General features: G+C 42.5%; 2 protein-coding genes across 2 annotated transcripts in view; both read left to right on the top strand.

Annotated features, from left to right (window-relative positions):
• Nucleotides 1–370: 370 nt before the first annotated feature.
• On the top strand, nucleotides 371–13,168 carry PARL (presenilin associated rhomboid like). Its single transcript, XM_042042359.1, has 10 exons — nucleotides 371–631; nucleotides 687–908; nucleotides 1,640–1,780; nucleotides 4,265–4,313; nucleotides 5,587–5,682; nucleotides 7,063–7,212; nucleotides 7,575–7,645; nucleotides 8,997–9,098; nucleotides 10,924–11,021; nucleotides 12,783–13,168. Exons 1-10 carry the CDS (start codon nucleotides 371–373, stop codon nucleotides 12,898–12,900), a joined length of 1,308 nt encoding a protein of 435 aa, XP_041898293.1. The 3' UTR covers nucleotides 12,901–13,168.
• A 4,929-nt stretch (nucleotides 13,169–18,097) lies between these two features.
• The window catches only part of MAP6D1 (MAP6 domain containing 1), a 15,985-nt gene continuing 15,741 nt past the window's right edge, over nucleotides 18,098–18,341 (top strand). Inside the window, exon 1 of the mRNA XM_042042357.1 lies at nucleotides 18,098–18,337. Within this exon, the coding sequence (XP_041898291.1) occupies nucleotides 18,168–18,337 (170 nt within the window). The 5' untranslated portion in view covers nucleotides 18,098–18,167. The remainder of the gene's footprint in view (nucleotides 18,338–18,341) is intronic.

Genomic DNA, 18,341 nt, shown 5'->3' with positions numbered 1-18,341 from the left:
TTGGCTCGTTCTCCAATCACAGTCTAGGCCATCGTCCTCATCCCTTGTACCCTACGAGGCAATGTACTAGAAAGTTCCTTCCATTAAACCCATTGGGTCCTTGTTATATCCCCATCCAGTGGTTACATTCCAGCATTACACCCGTACAGTCTCACAACTTCCCTTCAATTAACATGTCCATCTATTCCACCCTCAACTCCCCTCTTCTACATCCTACCCAAACAGCAATAACCAACATCCTGAAACCAATTCATTTATTGCAACAGCAGCCCCTGGTTTCACGGCGCCAGCGCCGCGCGTCAAGGGGGCCGTGGCGGTGAAGGCGCTGCCACGCTCATCATGGCGGCAGAGCGGGCACCACCCACCCGACATGGCGGCCTCGGGAGTGCTCCGACCCGCCGGCGCTGCCCGCTGTGCCCCGGCGGCGGCACCGGGAGCCGCGCGGACGGCCATCCACCCCTGTGCGGAGCGGCCTCAGGAACCGCGGGGAGCCGCGCCCGCCCAGGCGGTGACCGAGAGGCTCCCCCGCCATCGGCGGGAAGATGTCGCCCGGCTGCCCCGGAAGCGCTCGGGGAGGCGCCAACATGGCGTGGCGGTGCTGGGCCCGCGCCGGGGGCCCGCGGCCGCACAGGTACCGCCGGGACGGGGCGGGGAGGGGACGGGGCAGCTGGGGCGGGCGGTGCTGACGGTTCGCGTGTTTCCCCCGCAGGCTGGCGGTGCTGCTGCTGCAGCCGCGGCGGGGTTTCCGCCGGGCGCGGCCGCGGCCCGAGGAGCCCCCGGCAGCCGCCGCCGAGGCGCGGCCCGTCCCGCCACCCCCGCGCCGCAGCCTCTGCCCGCCGTCGCCCACCACGGCCACCGGCCGCCCCTCGCCGCGCCGCCTGGTCAAGCCGCTCTTGTTCGCCGTAGGGGTAAGTGGCTCCTGCGGGCCGGGTGCTGTGCCCGGGTGGGGGGAGCGGGTCGGCAAGGAGCATATTCCATCTGTCCCACGGCAATGCTTTTCCGGGTTTCGCTTCTCAGTAAGTCAGTTAACGCAAGGTTGTTGGCCAGATGCTGTGGCATTGTACAGAGATAACAGAAAGTAACTTCAACTAAATCAATGGGAATATTGTAAAGGTATCCCAGTTTCATTCCATTTCAGTGAACTTAATAATTTCACTGACCAATTTTGTTTGTGAACCTTTTTGATAAAGCATCACCCCCTGCAACTGAACATTCAGTAAACCTGAGGAAATGGCCTCAAGTTGCACCACGAGAGATTTAGATTAGATATTAGAAAAAAAAAAAAAAAGAAAACCACCAAAAAAACATACAACAAAAAAAGCAGAAAGGCTTGTAAAGCGTTGGAACAGGCTGCCCAGAGCAGTGGTGGAGTCACCGTCCCTGAAAGTATTCAAAAAACACGTGGATATGGCACTCGAGGGCATGGCGAACTCAGTGGTGGTGCTGGCTTGACATTTGGACGTATGATTTTAAAGGTGTTTTCCAGCCTTAAGGACTCCGTGATTCTGTGAGTCCCGCTGCTCAGCGCAGCCGCAGCTCCCGTTGCCGTGCTTGCACCGGTCGGGGCCGAGCAGCCGGCTCGGCGTGTGGCATTAGCCCGGGATGGAGCGGTCACTGAGCCTTCACTGGTATCGCCCAGTTCACAGGCTCGGCCTTCGGGTCCGCCGCCATCTGGCAGTATGAGTCGCTCAAGTCGCGTGTCCAGACCTACTTTGAGGAAGCTCGAGCGGACTGGATGGATAAAATGCGGCCGCAGAAGAGAGGCGACTTCAGAAAGCAGGTACACGGAGCCAAGCCCGGGCTGCTCGCACAGGGGTGGATCCCTGCAGGAGTGCGAGGCACAGCCTCATCTCTCCTCTGGTGCAAGCACCGTTTGTACAACAGATACTTGTCCTGGTTTTTCTGATGTGGAACTTGGAGAAATACTGGGTTCTCAACAAATTACAGTAGATAGTTGACTTACAAGGAAAACTGATAAAATTAGTTCTAGAAAACTGTAACTCAATACCACTGCAAAAGTTATAGTGGAAAAAAATAGAGAAAAATATCATCTTCACCCAGGAATGCAGGAAAGAGAGGTCAGTAGTAGGAATTTGTTCATCTAAACTAGTTACTGTTTGCTGTTTCACCATAAAAAACCCCCCAACAAATGTTCTTGCTGTATCTTAAGTGTTCTTGAAAGTGAACGTGAATTCCCAGAGGACAGAGCTAGAGTAAATTCTCAACCTTATGCTTAAGGCTTTTCAGTGCTCTGGCTTCTGAAATGCATTTGTATTTTCTGCCTCTAAACCCATAAAAATACAAGGTTTTAGAGGGCTTTTTTACTTTGAGAACTGACATTTCCATGCAAGTACTTTGAAGTTTAGGCAGCAAGAACAAAATAAATGCTGCAAGATTTGTTATAAATTGAGTTGGCATCCCAGAAGCATCAGTCATTTAGTTTTTAATTAAGTATACTTAAAACTAATGTAATCATTCATGTATATTCACGTTTTTTTCAAGGTTATTACTGGCTTGTGATAGACAAGGCTTGATACTCTTTCAGGTCTCCTTGTCCAAGGGAAGTAGGTCTGAGTGTGGAGCTGGAGAGGCTCGGGATCCTGGATAGGATACGCAAGAGCTATTTTTCGAATGCATATTGTGCACACCAGCACTGCTGTGGAAATGGGCATGTGGGATAACCCTGGTTGACAGCTGAGCTCCATGCAGCTCCTCGCTTATGGCCCCCACAAACCCCCAGTGGGCTGAGTGGAGAAGAAAAGCAAGAAAACTTGGGGATAAAGATAAAACAATCACCAAAAATTTGTTTAGTAAGTGTGAGAAGAGAGAAGAAAACAAGTAATGCAAAGGCCGTCACTCACAATCTCCTGTGGAAAGACCAGTGTCCAACCAGTTCATGAGAAAAATATGTTAAATTTCCTGAAATCCCCTCTTTTGAGGGGATGGTATTATTTGGTAGGGATCTCTTTGGTTAGTTCGGGTCATCTGCTTGGTTGTGTCCCGTTCCAGCCTGTTGCAACCTGCAGCAGCAGAGCGAGAAATGCAAAAGATCTTGATGTTGTACAAATACCATTCACCAAAATATAGAACAATAGGGTGTTAATCAGTACTGTTTTGGTCAAAAATCTAAACTATGGAACCATGTATAAGCTGCTAGAAAGAAAATTACCTCTATCCTAGCATGCTTTCTTGCTTGGTGTATATGAACTGCAGGGGAGATTATGATCAGCACTTAATATTTTTAAATAATTATGCCTTTATACTTTTTTTTGCCTTCAAAACCTGAAGGGGAAGATCTGGTGATTAGCTATCAAAAAAGAAAACTGAACTGCCCTGTTGTTAATAGGCTTAAACTCCCAATCCCCTTCTTCAGTGGGTAAGTTCTATTTCTAAGAGTTGAGGATTCTCCCAGTGGTTTCTGAGGGCATATAATCCTTGTATTTTAGAAAAATCATGTCTGTTCTGTGTTCTTATACTGAAGAATATCCTTTGCCAGAGAATTAAACAAAAAATGCAATGAAGTTGTTACTTTGATATCAAATAGTGAATACTTTGTTTCATACAGCATTATATCCCCTGCCTCCAACCTGCAGATAATTTTTATTACACTGTCCCCATCAGTATGGTTGGAAGGTCATTGAGGTAGCAACAAAATATATGTCCAAAATGATTACAAAAGCTGAGGAAGGAAAAGGGGGGTGCAATTTGTCTGTGGGCTGACTGCGCTCAAAATAAACTTTTTTCAGGGGTTTTAAACTTGGAGGAGGGCTGGGTGAGCTGGACGCAAGGGGGAATGGATTCCATATCTTGTGAGCCACCTCTGCAAAAGTGATCCTGGCACAAAAGTGGAATCACTCAAAGGTGGGTGGTGTGATGTTAGCATTAGGGTGAGGCTTAGTCAAGGCAGGATTTATGCTAACTTTGGCTAATCTGCTAAAGTCAGCATTATGGGCTAGGTCTTTGTTTAATGCAAGCAGGGTAAACCCATTGGAGTTGTGTACAAGGATATAACCCCATTCTTTTTGAAGAAACTCTTCATCCATATTGGGGTATTTTATGAAAAGGAGGGTAAATAGCTGTTCTTCAGTAAGGAAATGTCAACTTGAACAGCTGAAGCAATCAGAAGTAAAAAAACTTGAAACTTATTTACTTCACAGATTTCAAACAAATGCTTTCCGTTCTTAAAAACTTATAACCTTACATGACTGTTTTTGAAATTGTAAATGCTTTATGGTGGCACTGATGAACAATAATTCTGTTTCAGGTTAACAGCTGGTGGAATAGCCTGACTGAGGGTCAGCGGACTGTGACAGGTTTGTGTTAGCTTACAAGTATTAGACATTCACAGGAAGAGAAATTTGGCAAACAGGTACAGTATATTAAAACAGATGGCTTTCATACCATGTTTAGGTTGTTGGGCACAAAGCATATGTAAATTTACACCTGCACATACCCTGTTTCTGCTAAACTTCCTTCTCACAAACTATTTTTTGTATGCCTTAAAAAAGTTCCTATGCATCTGTGTGAGAGAGTGTGGAGGATTAACTAGAATCCTCCCCCAGCAATATTTTTCTCAGGAATTATGAAAAACACCAAATGCTTTTAGAAGAAATAGGTGTATATATTCCATTGAACTGTGGAAATTAAATTCCCTAATAGTTACATGTTTGCAGTATGACATGTGAAAAGTAGCAAAAACTTAGCCTTTGAGCTTTCCTTTGGTTATAATGTAGTTTTGATTGGTTAGCCTAATGCCAGTTGAAATCCCCAAGATAAATGTAATGAGTGAAATGAAATTGATGAGAACTTGGTTCAAATCCAATAGCTGAGCCCTATCTCCTGTTACATATTCTACATTAGGTATTTACTGAATCTGTATTAGCAAGTTGTTAGCACAAGGTTACTGAAATGCTATTTCTCTGCCATTTACCTTTTCTACATTTTGGAAAAAAAAAATTTCAACCAACTTACTAACTCTTTGAAGTGTTAACTCCCAGTTTGAAGACTAGATTGCATAAGTGCTGAATGTTTCAGGCCAAAATCATCTCAGACCACTCAACTAACAAGTGATCTCAGGAAGTTTTGTACAATGCTTTGAATTGCTTCACTGTGCAAGTCAGGTCATGATACAGATACTGTGCTGGGGCTGTGAGGTGTGCAGTTAAATTCAAGTGTGCAGTAGATGGGTGCCATTTGGGAATAAACAGCAAGAGGGGCAGGAAATGGGACCTTTTAACTGGCTCCTGTTTCACTGATTTTGCAATAGAATAGCAGTTTGAAACTATAGCTTGAACCTTCTCAGCACAGATCTTTCTGGACTGCTGGATTCATTACACTGTATGTTAGAATGGTTGCAATTAAATGTCATATTTCTGAAAGACTTCCACTATATAAATGTAGCTTTCAGTATTTTTCATTGCTTTTTTTAAACTGTATACAAAGTAAGAAGTGGATTTTGTTCTTAATGGGATTGTGAAGAAAAAGTACAATCCTACAAGCTGCCTTTTTAAATACTTGCTTTCAGTAAGCATTATGGTGTATTACATTCATAATTTGCTTTTATACTTTTTTTCCCCCTCTTAATAGGTATTATAGCTGCAAATGTCTTTGTATTCTGTCTGTGGAGGCTGCCTGGCATGCGACGGATTATGTTTACATATTTCACCTCAAATCCATCCTCCAGTAAGTGAACAATAATTTGGGTGGCTTTCCTACACAGAGATGTAATAGAACCTCTGATCATACATGAAGCAGAAGCTTCAGGTGGCATATGGCTTACTTAGAGCTCCATCACCCACAAGCAATCTCAGTCATGCCCAAACACATCATTCCATCTAGGCAGGAAGTGGCTTGAGGGGAAGAATGATAGGAGTAATGGATCTGATTTTTTAAAACAAAGAAAACCGGTGCTTTTATAAATATTGTAATATCAAAACTGTTGCCTGCTATCTGGCCTTTACCTGCACGCAGTGGGATGCAGCTCCTGCCTGAATAAAGGTGAGAGGTACTCTTCCCAGTGACTGCAGCCGAACTGCTTTCTTGGACAGAGTGCAAATCAAGCCACTCAGCAAAGGAGGAAAATAAACTGTACTACATAATGCCATTCATAAACTAGACTCAAGTGTGACTGTTTCCCTCCTTTAATGTTCTGGGGGATGCAGATAGAACCATCAGTCACATGTATGTGTGCTTTCATCAGTAGACAAGCATTAGTCTCTAGGTTTTATGTACAGAGTCCTTGTTTCAAAGCTGTGCTTCGGCTCACATTAAGATAAACCCAAACAAACCAAGCACCAACTTGGCTTTCGTTGTGTGTGAAATGTATTGAAGATACTAACCTAGGGAAAAACTTTAGTAATACTTAATGGCAGAAAAATGGGGTTTCCTTTCTACAGCAGAGAAAAGAATTAAAAGGAGAAGGAGACAAAAATGTGGTCGGAAGGTACTTCCTGCTATCCTCTTAATTTCTGCTGGAAATGTGGAAACTCAACCAGTTCCCCCATGCACTCCAAAGCTAAAGAGATCTGCTACCCAGATCTGAGCATGTCACCCCAAACACTCCTATTTTAAATAAAGTTGACCTTCAAACCTGCTAATTGGCTTGTTCGCATTTTCAAGGCTGCTGTTTCAGTGAGGAGAGCTAGTAGCTTTTGCAAAAAGGAAAAAACTGTTTTTTCTCTGAGTTCATCTTCATTGCAAATTAATTTTATATGGCTGCTTATATATTAAAAATCTTTCACCATATACATATATAAATAAACTACCTTTTTTCTGTTTCAAAGCATAGGACACATCATAAGATAAATGTTTTCTATGAAACAATCCCCAGTAGGTAACTAAAACTGTTATTGCAGCTTGCATATCTTTGGGGTGTATATTCTACCTTTCCAAAAGTCATTGCTTGGAATTCGAAATTGGTAGGTTTATTATATAGCTTGTATTTGAGAATCTAAGTGTAATTAGCCTATAGTGTGTCTTGATAATTTCTAGTCTGCATGACGTGCAAGTTGAAGCAAATGAAAATACTGACTTCTTTATGTGCATTGCTTTTCTCTTTTGTAGGAGCCCTGTGTTCTCCCATGCTGCTCTCTACGTTTAGTCACTTCTCTCTCTTCCACATGGCAGCAAATATGTATGTTTTATGGAGTTTTTCCAGCAGCATTGTCTCTCTTCTGGGGTGTGAGCAGTTCATTGCAGTATACCTTTCTGCTGGTAATGTTAAATACTTATATTTACAACACTTAAAAAATATAAATATGTGTTCATACAAGTAAAGTGTGTGCCTGGTTAATAGATGTATGATGACAGATGGCCATTGTTCAATCCCACACATTGCTTTATACTAAATGCAGTACTACTTTGCTGCCGTACAGATTTTTAGTGGGTTTAACATACTGGGCTTTGAAAGATGATAAAACTGTATCTGGTTTTAATTCCTGCTTTACTACCAAAATAAAACAGCTCTTTATACAGTCTCTTGGGATTTGTGTGACAAAAGATGACAGTTAATTTGTACTTCCTGATGCTTGTCTGCATTGCTGCCATCATTTCCAGTAGTAATGTCTCTTTTTCAGGGGTTATCTCCACTTTTGTCAGTTATGTTGCTAAAATGGCCACGGGAAGGTTTGAACCATCCCTTGGAGCTGTAAGTATCTTGGAATATGAGAGACTGATAATGATCTTTGAAGCCAATTTGAAAGCCTGCTGTATTCTTTAACCTGCTTAAAAGCCAAGAGTATATTTGGGGTAATGGAAACTAGAAAGCTTTACCAAAATCAAGGAACCAGGTACGAACTGGTTCTCCTGTGAAACAACAGGCAAGTGCCTGTTCTTCAGATCTGTTACCTTTGCTGCAGCAGCTGCCCAGAACTAACACCACTTAATGCTGAGGGTTGTAAATGAGTCCTAAACAGCAGGACCTCTTGTCCCTGAGCAGATCAGTTATGTAACTTATTGCAGAAGTGGTATTTCATAATTGTGTAGCAGTCTTCTCTAATTAAAAATAGTATACTTTAGAAAGAGATAATGTAATCAGACAATCAAACTCAGCATGTGATCCCAGTGGAAGTTGTAGGGCATGCTGTGCAGGAAGGGCAGCACTCCTGCCAAAAGTATCACCCAATGAACAATATGAGGCAGGCTGAGGAGCTCCAGTAGCTGCCAGTTCTTTCCAAGTGTTTTTAGTAGTGGAACATTTTAAAACGCTTAACCTGCATTAAATTTGAGGTTAACCTAGACATTTGCCAGATTTTAAAGGCTTAACTTACTATACTAAATAATTCTGATAAAAGCCCAAAGTTAGATTCTCATTATTCTATTGCAATGGAAAAAACTGTTAAGCTGTGCTGAGGTTAGAATTTTTGGAAATGCTGTCCGTGTGTTGTCCTTTTGTCTTATGAATAAATGGTATCTGGAGCAAGTTACTTTTCCTTAGTCTTACTGATCTGAACTTACTGAAATTACCACACATTGCATTAGTTTACTGTATTCAGAGCCTTTCCATTGAGATTATTTCAGGGATACAAAAGCCCATGGTCAATTTAGTACAGTCCAGGGAATTACTTGTTTCATTGACAAAAGGTTCTTGTCTCTGTCTATCTGTTATTTTCCTTGGTTTTGTACAAGCTTCAGAATGATTCCCTTCATCAGATATGTCTATGCTAGATTAATAGTGTTAGATTTCTAGGGTTTACTTGGGAAAAAGCACATTTACATAAATCATTATCTTAAATTCAGGAGTGACTATTTCTTAATTATATAAGAGGATTTGAAGGATGTTTTTCCCCAGTATTTATAATTTCAGATACTGAAATTAAATAGTGTGCCTTGTTTTATTTTTATTCTGAACTTTTCTGTGGTGTTTTGTACTTCGAGATTTACCATAGGGCTGCATTTGAAAATAAAAACCCAAAGGAAAAGAGGTTCACATGCAGAAAAATGTATTATCCCTTATGTAACATCTTAGCTTGCTTTGATGTGTTTTCCTGTATTTACAGTCAGGAGCTATAATGACTGTCCTTGCAGCCGTGTGTACGAAGATGCCAGAAGCAAAACTGGCCATCATACTTCTTCCGATGTTCACATTTACAGCAGGAAGTGTAAGTGCCTTTGAACTTCAAAGAAAAGCTATTCTTAAAACACTTTCCCCATACCTCTTCAGTATCTGAGCATGTGTCCTCTTCGTCTGTGTTTCTAAGCTGTTAAATTTATTTTGAAAGAGAAGAGGGGTCATAGAAGTCCTGGGGACCAATTCTGAGTTGTTGCAGCCTAGCACAGTCATTACAGCAGAGTGGTGAATTCAGAGTTATCCTGAATTCCATCCTCTATGGGTCTGTTTCAGATCTAATCCCAAGAGGTGAAAGAAGTTGGGAGGGGGTCAGGTTCACCTGTCTGAGGAAACCTACATACACATCCTCTTCTTTCTGATGAGTGATATTTTTTATAGCAGCACTTGAAACAGGCTGATGTAAAACTGGTACATGGTCGTTAAAGAAAAATTTATCAAGATGAGAAACAGAGAATTTCACTTCTTACAGGAGATTGCATTCCAGCCCTGGAGGAATATTTGCCTCCTCTTTTGCATATCATCTTTTGATACTTTAGGAACGCTGTTGGAATTAGAAGTAGGCTACTGAGACTTTTCTTCGTGTGTAGTACTGGGACTCCTTTTTTTTGTTTCATTAAGTTCTTTTATGCAGATCCACTGCCATGTTTAAGAAAAGCTTCTCATGTATATCTTAACTTGCTTTAATAAGTTAATCATCTTTGGTCCACTACTTAAAGTTGTTTTACTGCTTAAAGCAGTTAAGCCAGGTCATTCCAAGATCATGAGATTTACTACTTTTTGTAAGTGAAGCTTACAGATTTGAACAAACGTTCTTAGATGTAGCCTTCATGTTTTTCTTGCACTTCTGCTTGAGTTGACCTGGGGTTTTTTTGGTTTTTTTTTTTTTTTTTGCGTGCTACCCTATAACTGCATCTTTCTCTAAAAAAATGGCCAGGGTAGAAATACAGGCAGAGCCACAGGGAGCATTGCCATGAGCAGTGCTCATTGCAACAGCAAAACAAGAGCAATATCAGCTACTGCAGTATAAACAATACTGTGGAATGATTGTAGCCCTACTATATAATTGTATATCTAAACTTTACGGACTCCTTTAATCTACCTTACCTATACTGTAATGGGCTTTTAAATTAAACAAGCCAATGTAGCAATAGAGCTTCTATTCTAACACCTATGCTTAAGGAAAGAAATCCTGCCTGAAGTACCATTTCATCCTTGGGTTAAATCTGTCAGTCTTTATGAAATGAGGCATTTAGTAAAACCTTGTGTATTGACAGTTCTGGTGCCTTGTGTCTCCTGAAGATGGTACACCATTGCTTATGCTGCTCTGGGTGTGGAATTGTTCACTGTCATCCGGATTTTCTGCCTTCCAACCAATGTTTATATCAGATAAGATAACAGGGATGCTGCCCCACATGTTCCATCCACTAGGGGTTGTGTTCAGGAGCACAGATGCACATAAATCTAAGCAACATCAGAATTAGAGAATGAGAATGTTGCAATCTTTTGTGGTGTCTCTTATAGCATGTACTCTTTCAAGTAATTTCTATTTCCTCCTGGCTCAAGTTTGGAATGTATTTGTAGCTTTAGAAATGAAGACTGGAAGAGGCTGAGTGTTCAAAAAAGACACATTCTGCACTATTCTGTAGCTGCTCACATTTGTATTTTGGCAGCACAATACAGGTGAAGACTGAGTCTCTTGGTTTAAAACAATTTTTTTACAGTAATTGCTTTGATATAAAATTTATAGGCTGTTTTTTGATTCCAGATTTTTGCTCTGTGCTACAATAGGAAACTGTTATCATTGGCCGTTTTATGTTGTGACTGATCCTGTCTGTTCCATGTTCTCTCCCTTCTAGGCTTTAAAAGCCATAATTGCATTTGACACTGCAGGGCTTGCTCTAGGCTGGAGACTTTTTGACCATGCTGCACACCTTGGGGGAGCTCTCTTTGGAATGTAAGTCTGTATTTACTGACTCTGTTTTGTATTTTAAATTAATACCTTATTTTCCCCCCTTTCTATATTGCTGAAGTGGGTTTTTTTTTTGCAAAGTTGTCTTAACTAGCAATGAATACAACTCACTGTTACCCTTCTAGTGCTGTAAAATTTTATGGAAAACACTGTTAACAGACACTTAGAACTGAAAGAATTGAGATGAACTGCCTTAGAATCACGGATTAGATGTCAGGTGGTCCTGTAACCATAACCTGGGCTGGTTGTCTCTGTTCTGCTCTTGCCAGCACATTGAAGAGAGTCACAGGGCAGAAAAGATTCTCACAAAGCACAGAATGGACAAATTAAAATAACTTTAAAGAGCTAAAAAAAAGTCTTTGTCTCAGTGTTTTTCCTCTAATTGCCAATTTAGAGTGAGCTACAGAGTTAATACAAGCTCAGGCCAAATTGCTTTGAGCAGCCTCTAGTGCTGTTTTCTCAGTGTTGCTGTATTGCCTTTGAGGGGAGCCTTCCTAATTAGTAAGAACTACTAGAAACAAGTTTGTAGGAAACAGTTCTGTATTGTTCCATGTTTGAACTACATTGAGTTTTTCCCCTTCTACCCAATTGCATACCTATTGCTAAGTGCATTTTTTAATATTTTATGTAGGCATTTGAAAAGCCTACCTGAGATTTCACTAGGCCAGACTTAAAGGCAAACCAGTTTGTAGACCAAATTGTTTCCTGTTTCTTGACTTTGGTGTCAATAAGCTCTGTGCTGTACAGTCTCCCTTTCTCCCCTTCTCTGGCATCACAAATGCATCAGATGTAGTCTTGCTGATTCATAACTGCTTTCTGTCATGATGTATCTGTATGAGCTTGTTCATTGTAATGAAGGAACAACCTGCACTGGTAATGCAGATTCACATATTAAAAGAGGATAGACAGCAGTTGCAGTAAAAGTGCTCTGGAGTTGGCAAGTTTCTTGCTTTCCTCACCCACATACGTTTTACGTGTTTGTTCTATTCAATGATGATTTTAGTCACTTCATCCTGAAACAGGGCCTTCTTTAGGACATATGTTGAATGACAAAGTATTTTCTATACATTACTTCCCACTTTAGAAAGCAGCTGTATAATTTGGAATGGCCAGTTCACTGGCTGCTGGCTCAAGAAAAGTGCTTTTGTTCCTCAGGACTCAGGTGTGGAGTTCGGCTTGTGAGAGAACCCTCAACCTATTTCCACGTGGTTGCTTCCCCTCATACCTCTCCACCAAAACCTCCACTGCTTAATCACTTCTGTTGATACTCATGTATTAGCATATGTGAATATAAACAAAGCTAGTACACTTTGATAGATTAATCTTTAGGTGCTTATAGAAGAAAATTCATTTTGAATGGAACATGGTTGTTCTTTATGGGGCAGTTGTATTTATATAGAAGAAGAACACTTTTCCTTGGTGTTGTCAGTAAGGATTAGCACAAGCAACAGAACTGTTTTAACAGTCTTTTAAGTGGAGATAATTTTTTATATCTCTCTTAGTAGAAATCACAACAGCATGAAATTAAAGGCATGAAAACTGTGCATTCACAGGACTGAGGCAAACAAGAACACAAAGTTAACTGGAGTCAAGAGAACAAGTGGCTTACCTGCCGTTTTCCAAGCACGTTCTTTGTGCCTTAGTTTATCTTGTCTTCTTTACTAAGCATTTACTTGGTCTTAGTGCTCAGCCTGGTTTCCCTCAGATGCAGAGAGAAGTTGCAGTTAACTATTATTTCTTTCCCAGGTGGTATGTGACTTATGGCCATGAGCTCATATGGAAGAACAGAGAACCACTGGTGAAAGCGTGGCATGAAATGAGGACAAAGAACACAGGAAAGGGAGGAGGTGGAAAATCTAACTGATTCTAATCCTAGAGATTCCTCGTGCCCAAGTGGTATCTTACTTGAAGACATGGGATTGAATTGGTTTTCAAGGGTTTTTGCTACTCCACATTAAGCCTCTAAGGAGCTGAAGTTTCTAATGTAACAAAATTATGTTACAAAAATGCATATCCATAGAAAATGAACTCTGACAAAAGTGGAACAATAAAGGTTTTTATCCTATTGCTTTTTTGAGGTAATAGTCTGCATTACCTTTTTAAAGGTGGAATAAAACATGTTTTTCAATTAAGTGACCTAACTCTCTGTCAGAAAAAAAAACAAAAATAAAATGGGGTACAACTGGTTAATACTTAGGAAGATGAACATTTCCGAAACTGAGGACATTAAGGGACCACACACACCCCTCATATCTGCCTGACAATACAAGGTGTTTTCCTAAAAGGGAAAGTGGGACTTAAATAAGGCTAATATGGTGAAGTTCAGTGGTTTTTATTGTTGAAAAGATTGGATGAAATGAGGCAATGGTCTTGTTTGATTTGAAACTTGAAATAAGTGAAGCAATACTGGATTGTTTGCCAAGGCTTATGTACTGGTTTAATGGTCCAGATTTATTTGTCAGCTGTGGCTTTTTCAACTTGTGTTTTTCATTTCTGTTGAGTTCCAGCAAGCTTTCAGATCTTGTTAGATTTTACTACAATGATACATCCTTTTCATAATCACATGCAGGGGAAGAATGTCATACTGTGGTTTTTGACATTCTACCATGAGTTATACTGCTTTCTGTATTCTTTCAGTACATTGATTTGGGAGTGGGGGGGAGGGGGTATTCTTTAAGCTGTGCTTTCCTTTAAGGTTTTTCTAAGAATTTTAAACCTGTAACATTTGGTTCAGAATCCGCCAGTTTTAGAAAATCAGCAGCTTCAGCAAAAATAGATGACGTGTCTGAGATCAGCAACACTGTAACCAGAAGTAACTACTAAAGTAAACCTGAGGGTGGTACCCAGTTCTCCTATCTCACAAGTAGAAACTGGATTTGGGGTATGCTGCTACTCAGGATGACACTGAACCCATTGCAAAGGCTGAGGAATCCGCCCAGATACAAGCTGGTGGGTTCAAGCCCTTTAACTCTTTCCTGTCAGGTGAGTTAGTCCTCCCAGGTGGACTGACCTGCCAAAGAACATGTTACATTTGTAAGAAGCAACTTGTGTTTTTACTTTACAGTAGTGCCTCACATAAAGTATATTTTCTGTGGGGAAAAAGAATACATAATGCTAAGTGGCACCAGTTTTAATAAATGATGGAGTATAAAATTGGTGTAAACTCCCTGTCCCATGCCAGTGCTTGTTTAATTTTTTTTCTTCATTAGAAAAAAGAGGCACTTGAGGATTTGTGACTTCATGTGCCTGTTGACATAAACACTCAAAAAATGAAGGAGCTGCTGGAGTACCTAATATTCCTTTGCTCTGCTCCTGAGCTTTTCTGGCTTTCAGTTTCCAATCTATGACTTACGAAGCAGGAAAGGGGAGTGCTATGGTACTCTGGACAAGCATGCCAGTTCTCAGGGCTTCAGCCACAGTGCAGCCCTGCCTGCAGCAGAGAGAGGGCAGCCGAACATGCAGCGAGAGCACTGCTGCCTGCTCAGCCAGGGAGAAGCCAGCAGCAGCAGCAGATGATGGCCACTGAACAGGCTTGTCCTAAGGGAGTATTTCATGCCCGAGAAGCTCAAAAGCCGTACTTCAGACTACTTCACGTGCTGGGTTTGCATCTATTGTTTGTCCACTCCTTTTTTCTCTTTCTCTTCCTTGTGTTACCTCTTGTCCACTCAGCAACTTACCTCGTCTCTTCAACAATTACGTATTTGCTGAGAGTTTTTCAGAGATCATGGCTGAAAGCAGCAGGGAATAATACTGCAGGAAATGCAATGCCTAAAACCTGAAGAATATTTTATTTTACAGGTCTAGTAGAATAAGCCAAAGAGGCGATTAAGTTCTTCAACATAGCAGCCAGTACCTCCTGCCCCTCTATCATCTGCAGGGAGTGAAGTCCCACTTCTGCTGTGTTAGACCTCCCTGCAGCATGTTGCTGCACCCTTTCAGCTTGCAGGCAGGGACTCAGCACCTGAAAAAAACATCCTGGAACTGCCACAGAGGTTTGGAAGTCACCAGCTTTTCTGCCAGTGGCTGTGGTTTGAGGGTCTCATGCCTAAGCTTCACCTTAACTTTAGGCATAAGAGCATTCATCCTTCTAAAGGCTGTTCAGTATCTCAATTTTCCTCATTTATAGAGACCCTAGAGGTGTGTACCATATGTAAGGTTGTACAAAAATCTTCACGTAGCCAAGCAGTGGGTTTCATGTCATTTTGCACCTGAGCCTTTCTGCAGCATTGTTTGGTAAAGACAAACTATTTTTTCTGTCCAAAATGACTTTAAAACTGCAATAGGAAAGTCAATTCTCAAGTCACTCAGACAAGGAATGCCCTGAAGTTACAACAGCTCACTAGAGTACATAGGATACCTTTCTGGCAAGCAAATACCCTTCCTCCAAAATGTGGCATCAGCAAGTGTCAGTATCTCAGCATTTAGTCACACCTTTTACTGACAGAAGAATGACCAAAAAAAGCCCAAAATCCAACCCTAGAAAAAAGCAACAAAAAGAACCAATCAGCTAAAGCAAAACCAACCACACGGAAAGACTTTCCCCTCCCTTTTCAAAGAGATTATTGTGAATAAAAATACAATGTGGTGATTATGCGGACACTTGGCAGAGACAACAGCTAGTGTTTACGTGGGAAAATAGCAATAACTATAAAGTCATGGTTAATCGTGTAGAGGCACAATTCTTCATCCTTTTTCAGTGGCTTTAAAGTCTGCTTTGGCCTTGCCATATTTAAGGAATAATTTGTTGCAGTAATCTGCTCTACTGTAATTTCACTTCAGTGTTAAAACTGTTTGAGCTTTCAGCCCCCATTCCTGGCAGCAAGAGCTGTTTTGCTTTCTGATTTCATGGCTTTTGTCTTACTGTTGCAGTATTCCACCCCTCCTCCTCCCAAGCTTTTAATCATGACAAATCTTCTAAATGCAGACAACTTTTAATCTCATCCAGCATCTTCTGGTTTTCCTGTCTGAGTTAGCCTTTGTGCCAATTTCATCCTACAAACTGTGATGAGCAGCTGCTCAAAGCACTCCCTGATGCTGTAGGTGGGCTCTGAGACAGGCAGTGCCAGAGCTGAACTCAGTACTAGGAAGCGTCAGGCACAGGATGAGCAGAGACATCCAATTTATTCAGCAATGTATTTGCTAAGTCAGGCCTAGGAACAAGGATCAAGAGCATCATTTGTACTGTGCCAGTGATAACATGATAAAACAGATGTTCTGTTTTCTCCCATGGCTGTAAAGTCTGCTTCCCTTTACCAGATATGATTTATTTTTAAAAATTACAGCATAGAATAGAGCGGTTCCAGAAAACCAAGATCTGCAGAAAATTAATAAATGTCTCCCTGCATATTTTTAAAAGTAAAATTATGTCTGCGGGGTTTTCAGACAACAAATGAAATGCATCTAATAGCCTATATAGTATTGTGACAAGAGTTCTGTGTTGGGATCAAAATGTTTTCACCTGACATTTCTGAGTCTTCTTGCCCCAGCTGACATGTGAGGAGGGGGGGTGGTGAAATCAAAACTGTTAGCAGCAGGGGAAAGTGCTAAATCAGATACTTGGGACAGTAGGATCATCTGCAAAGGAATTTCTTTTTATCTCATGATTGTGTTTCAGAGAGAGGCCAAACACTCACGGAGAGGTTCTGCCCCAGTCCATATCCACATTTCTAGTACTCCTTTGCCCCAGGAGCAGGTGCAAATCTGGACTGAAGTGAGGTACTAATACACTAGGATAGAAACTGCTTAGCTGAAACAAAGCAGTAAATCTTACCTTCTCAAGTTCCACTGCATAATTAATTTCTTATTAAAGCTTCATAGAATGGTGTGGGTTGGATTGGAAGGGACCTTAAAGATAATTTCATTCCATCCCCCTGCCATGGGCAGGGACATGTTCCACTATCCCAGGTTGCTGCAAGCCCTGCCCAGCCTGGCCTTGGACACTTCCAGGGATCCAGGGGCAGCCACAGCTTCTCTGGGCGACCTGGGCCAGGGCCTCACCACCTTCATTAGGAAGAATTTATTCCCACTATTTAATCTAAACCTGCCCTCTTTCAGTGTAAAGCCATTACCCCTCTCTCATCAGACAACCACCTGCAATTGGATTATTATATTCTAAAATGAAATGCCTGTTCTGTTAGCCTTTCAGTAGATTTTCTAATAGGTGGCGTATCAGTTTATCTGCATTCTTCACTTCTACAGCTTTGCATTTCTCAGTTTGGTGACCCTTTGGGAGATTCAGCTTTGGTAATAACCCGCTGAATGGGGAATTGTGGAGGAGCATTATGTAATAAGTGGCTACAGGCCATAAGATGTCAAATTTCAAAGGCCTGACTTTATTCCCAATGTAATTCTGTCAGTTTCAATGGTTTGTGCCAGGACTGTTTGGTTCTGAACCTGAATGTACAAAAGGAAAGCTGTAATTTGCAGTCTCAGGCAAACAATAAAGGATGCGAGCCCTATATTAAGATATATAATAAATGCTTGGATTTTGGTCAATAGGTAGTATTTTTAAAGTGAATTGGTTGAACTGTTAATGTAAATGGAAGGAGATTATGAGAGGTGGGGATTTGTACGCAGCTCTTGGAAACCAACATCGCAAGGCTGCTGTTTCTCACCCAGATCACTTATTTTATAAGCGCCAGGTTTCGCATACAAACGCTTTCTCTAATCATAAGTGTTTACGGCTGCCTCGAAGGTATAACTGAGCAGTACCACGCAGCTAGAGCGGAGCAGCGTTCCTCGCCGGGCCGGTGCCCGTCACTGGGCGCGCTACCGCGCTCCCGGGCACAGAGCGGCTCCGAAAGCACCGACAGACACCAGGACCCGAAGAAGCACGGGCAGAGCCGGTCCCCCCCGGGAGGCAGACGGGGGGCGCAGCCCGGCAGGGTCCGGTCCCGGCCGCCCTCCCTCCCCTCCGCACCGCCGCCAACCCCCGCAGCTGCACGGGGCTCCCGCCGGCAGCCGGGTCACGTGTGCGGGCCGTAATCCCGGCGAGGGGGTGTCGTTACCGGGGAAGGGGGCGGCAGGAGGAGGGGCTGCCGCCGATGAGGGCTGAAGCCGAGAGCGCGGCCGGCTGCGGGCGCCGGAGCCGCGGGCGCCGCTGCGGGCGAGGCGGGGGCTGCGGCCGCGGCCATGGCCTGGCCCTGCATCAGCCGGGTGTGCTGCTTGGCCCGCTTCTGGAGCCAGCTGGACAAGTCCGACCTCTCCGTGCCGCTCACCATCCACAACTACTCGGACATCGAGGAGCAGGAGGACGGGCCGCCCCAGCGCAGCGGGCCCCCTCCGCGGGGCAGCGCTCGCCCGCCC

This window comes from Corvus kubaryi, unplaced genomic scaffold (assembly GCF_017639235.1).
Source record: "Corvus kubaryi isolate FWS band 111438036 unplaced genomic scaffold, C.kubaryi_AGA036_p1.0 37397, whole genome shotgun sequence".
NCBI lineage: Eukaryota > Metazoa > Chordata > Aves > Passeriformes > Corvidae > Corvus > Corvus kubaryi.
Note: the sequence above shows the minus strand (reverse complement) of the source record. Positions and strands in the feature narration are given on the sequence as shown.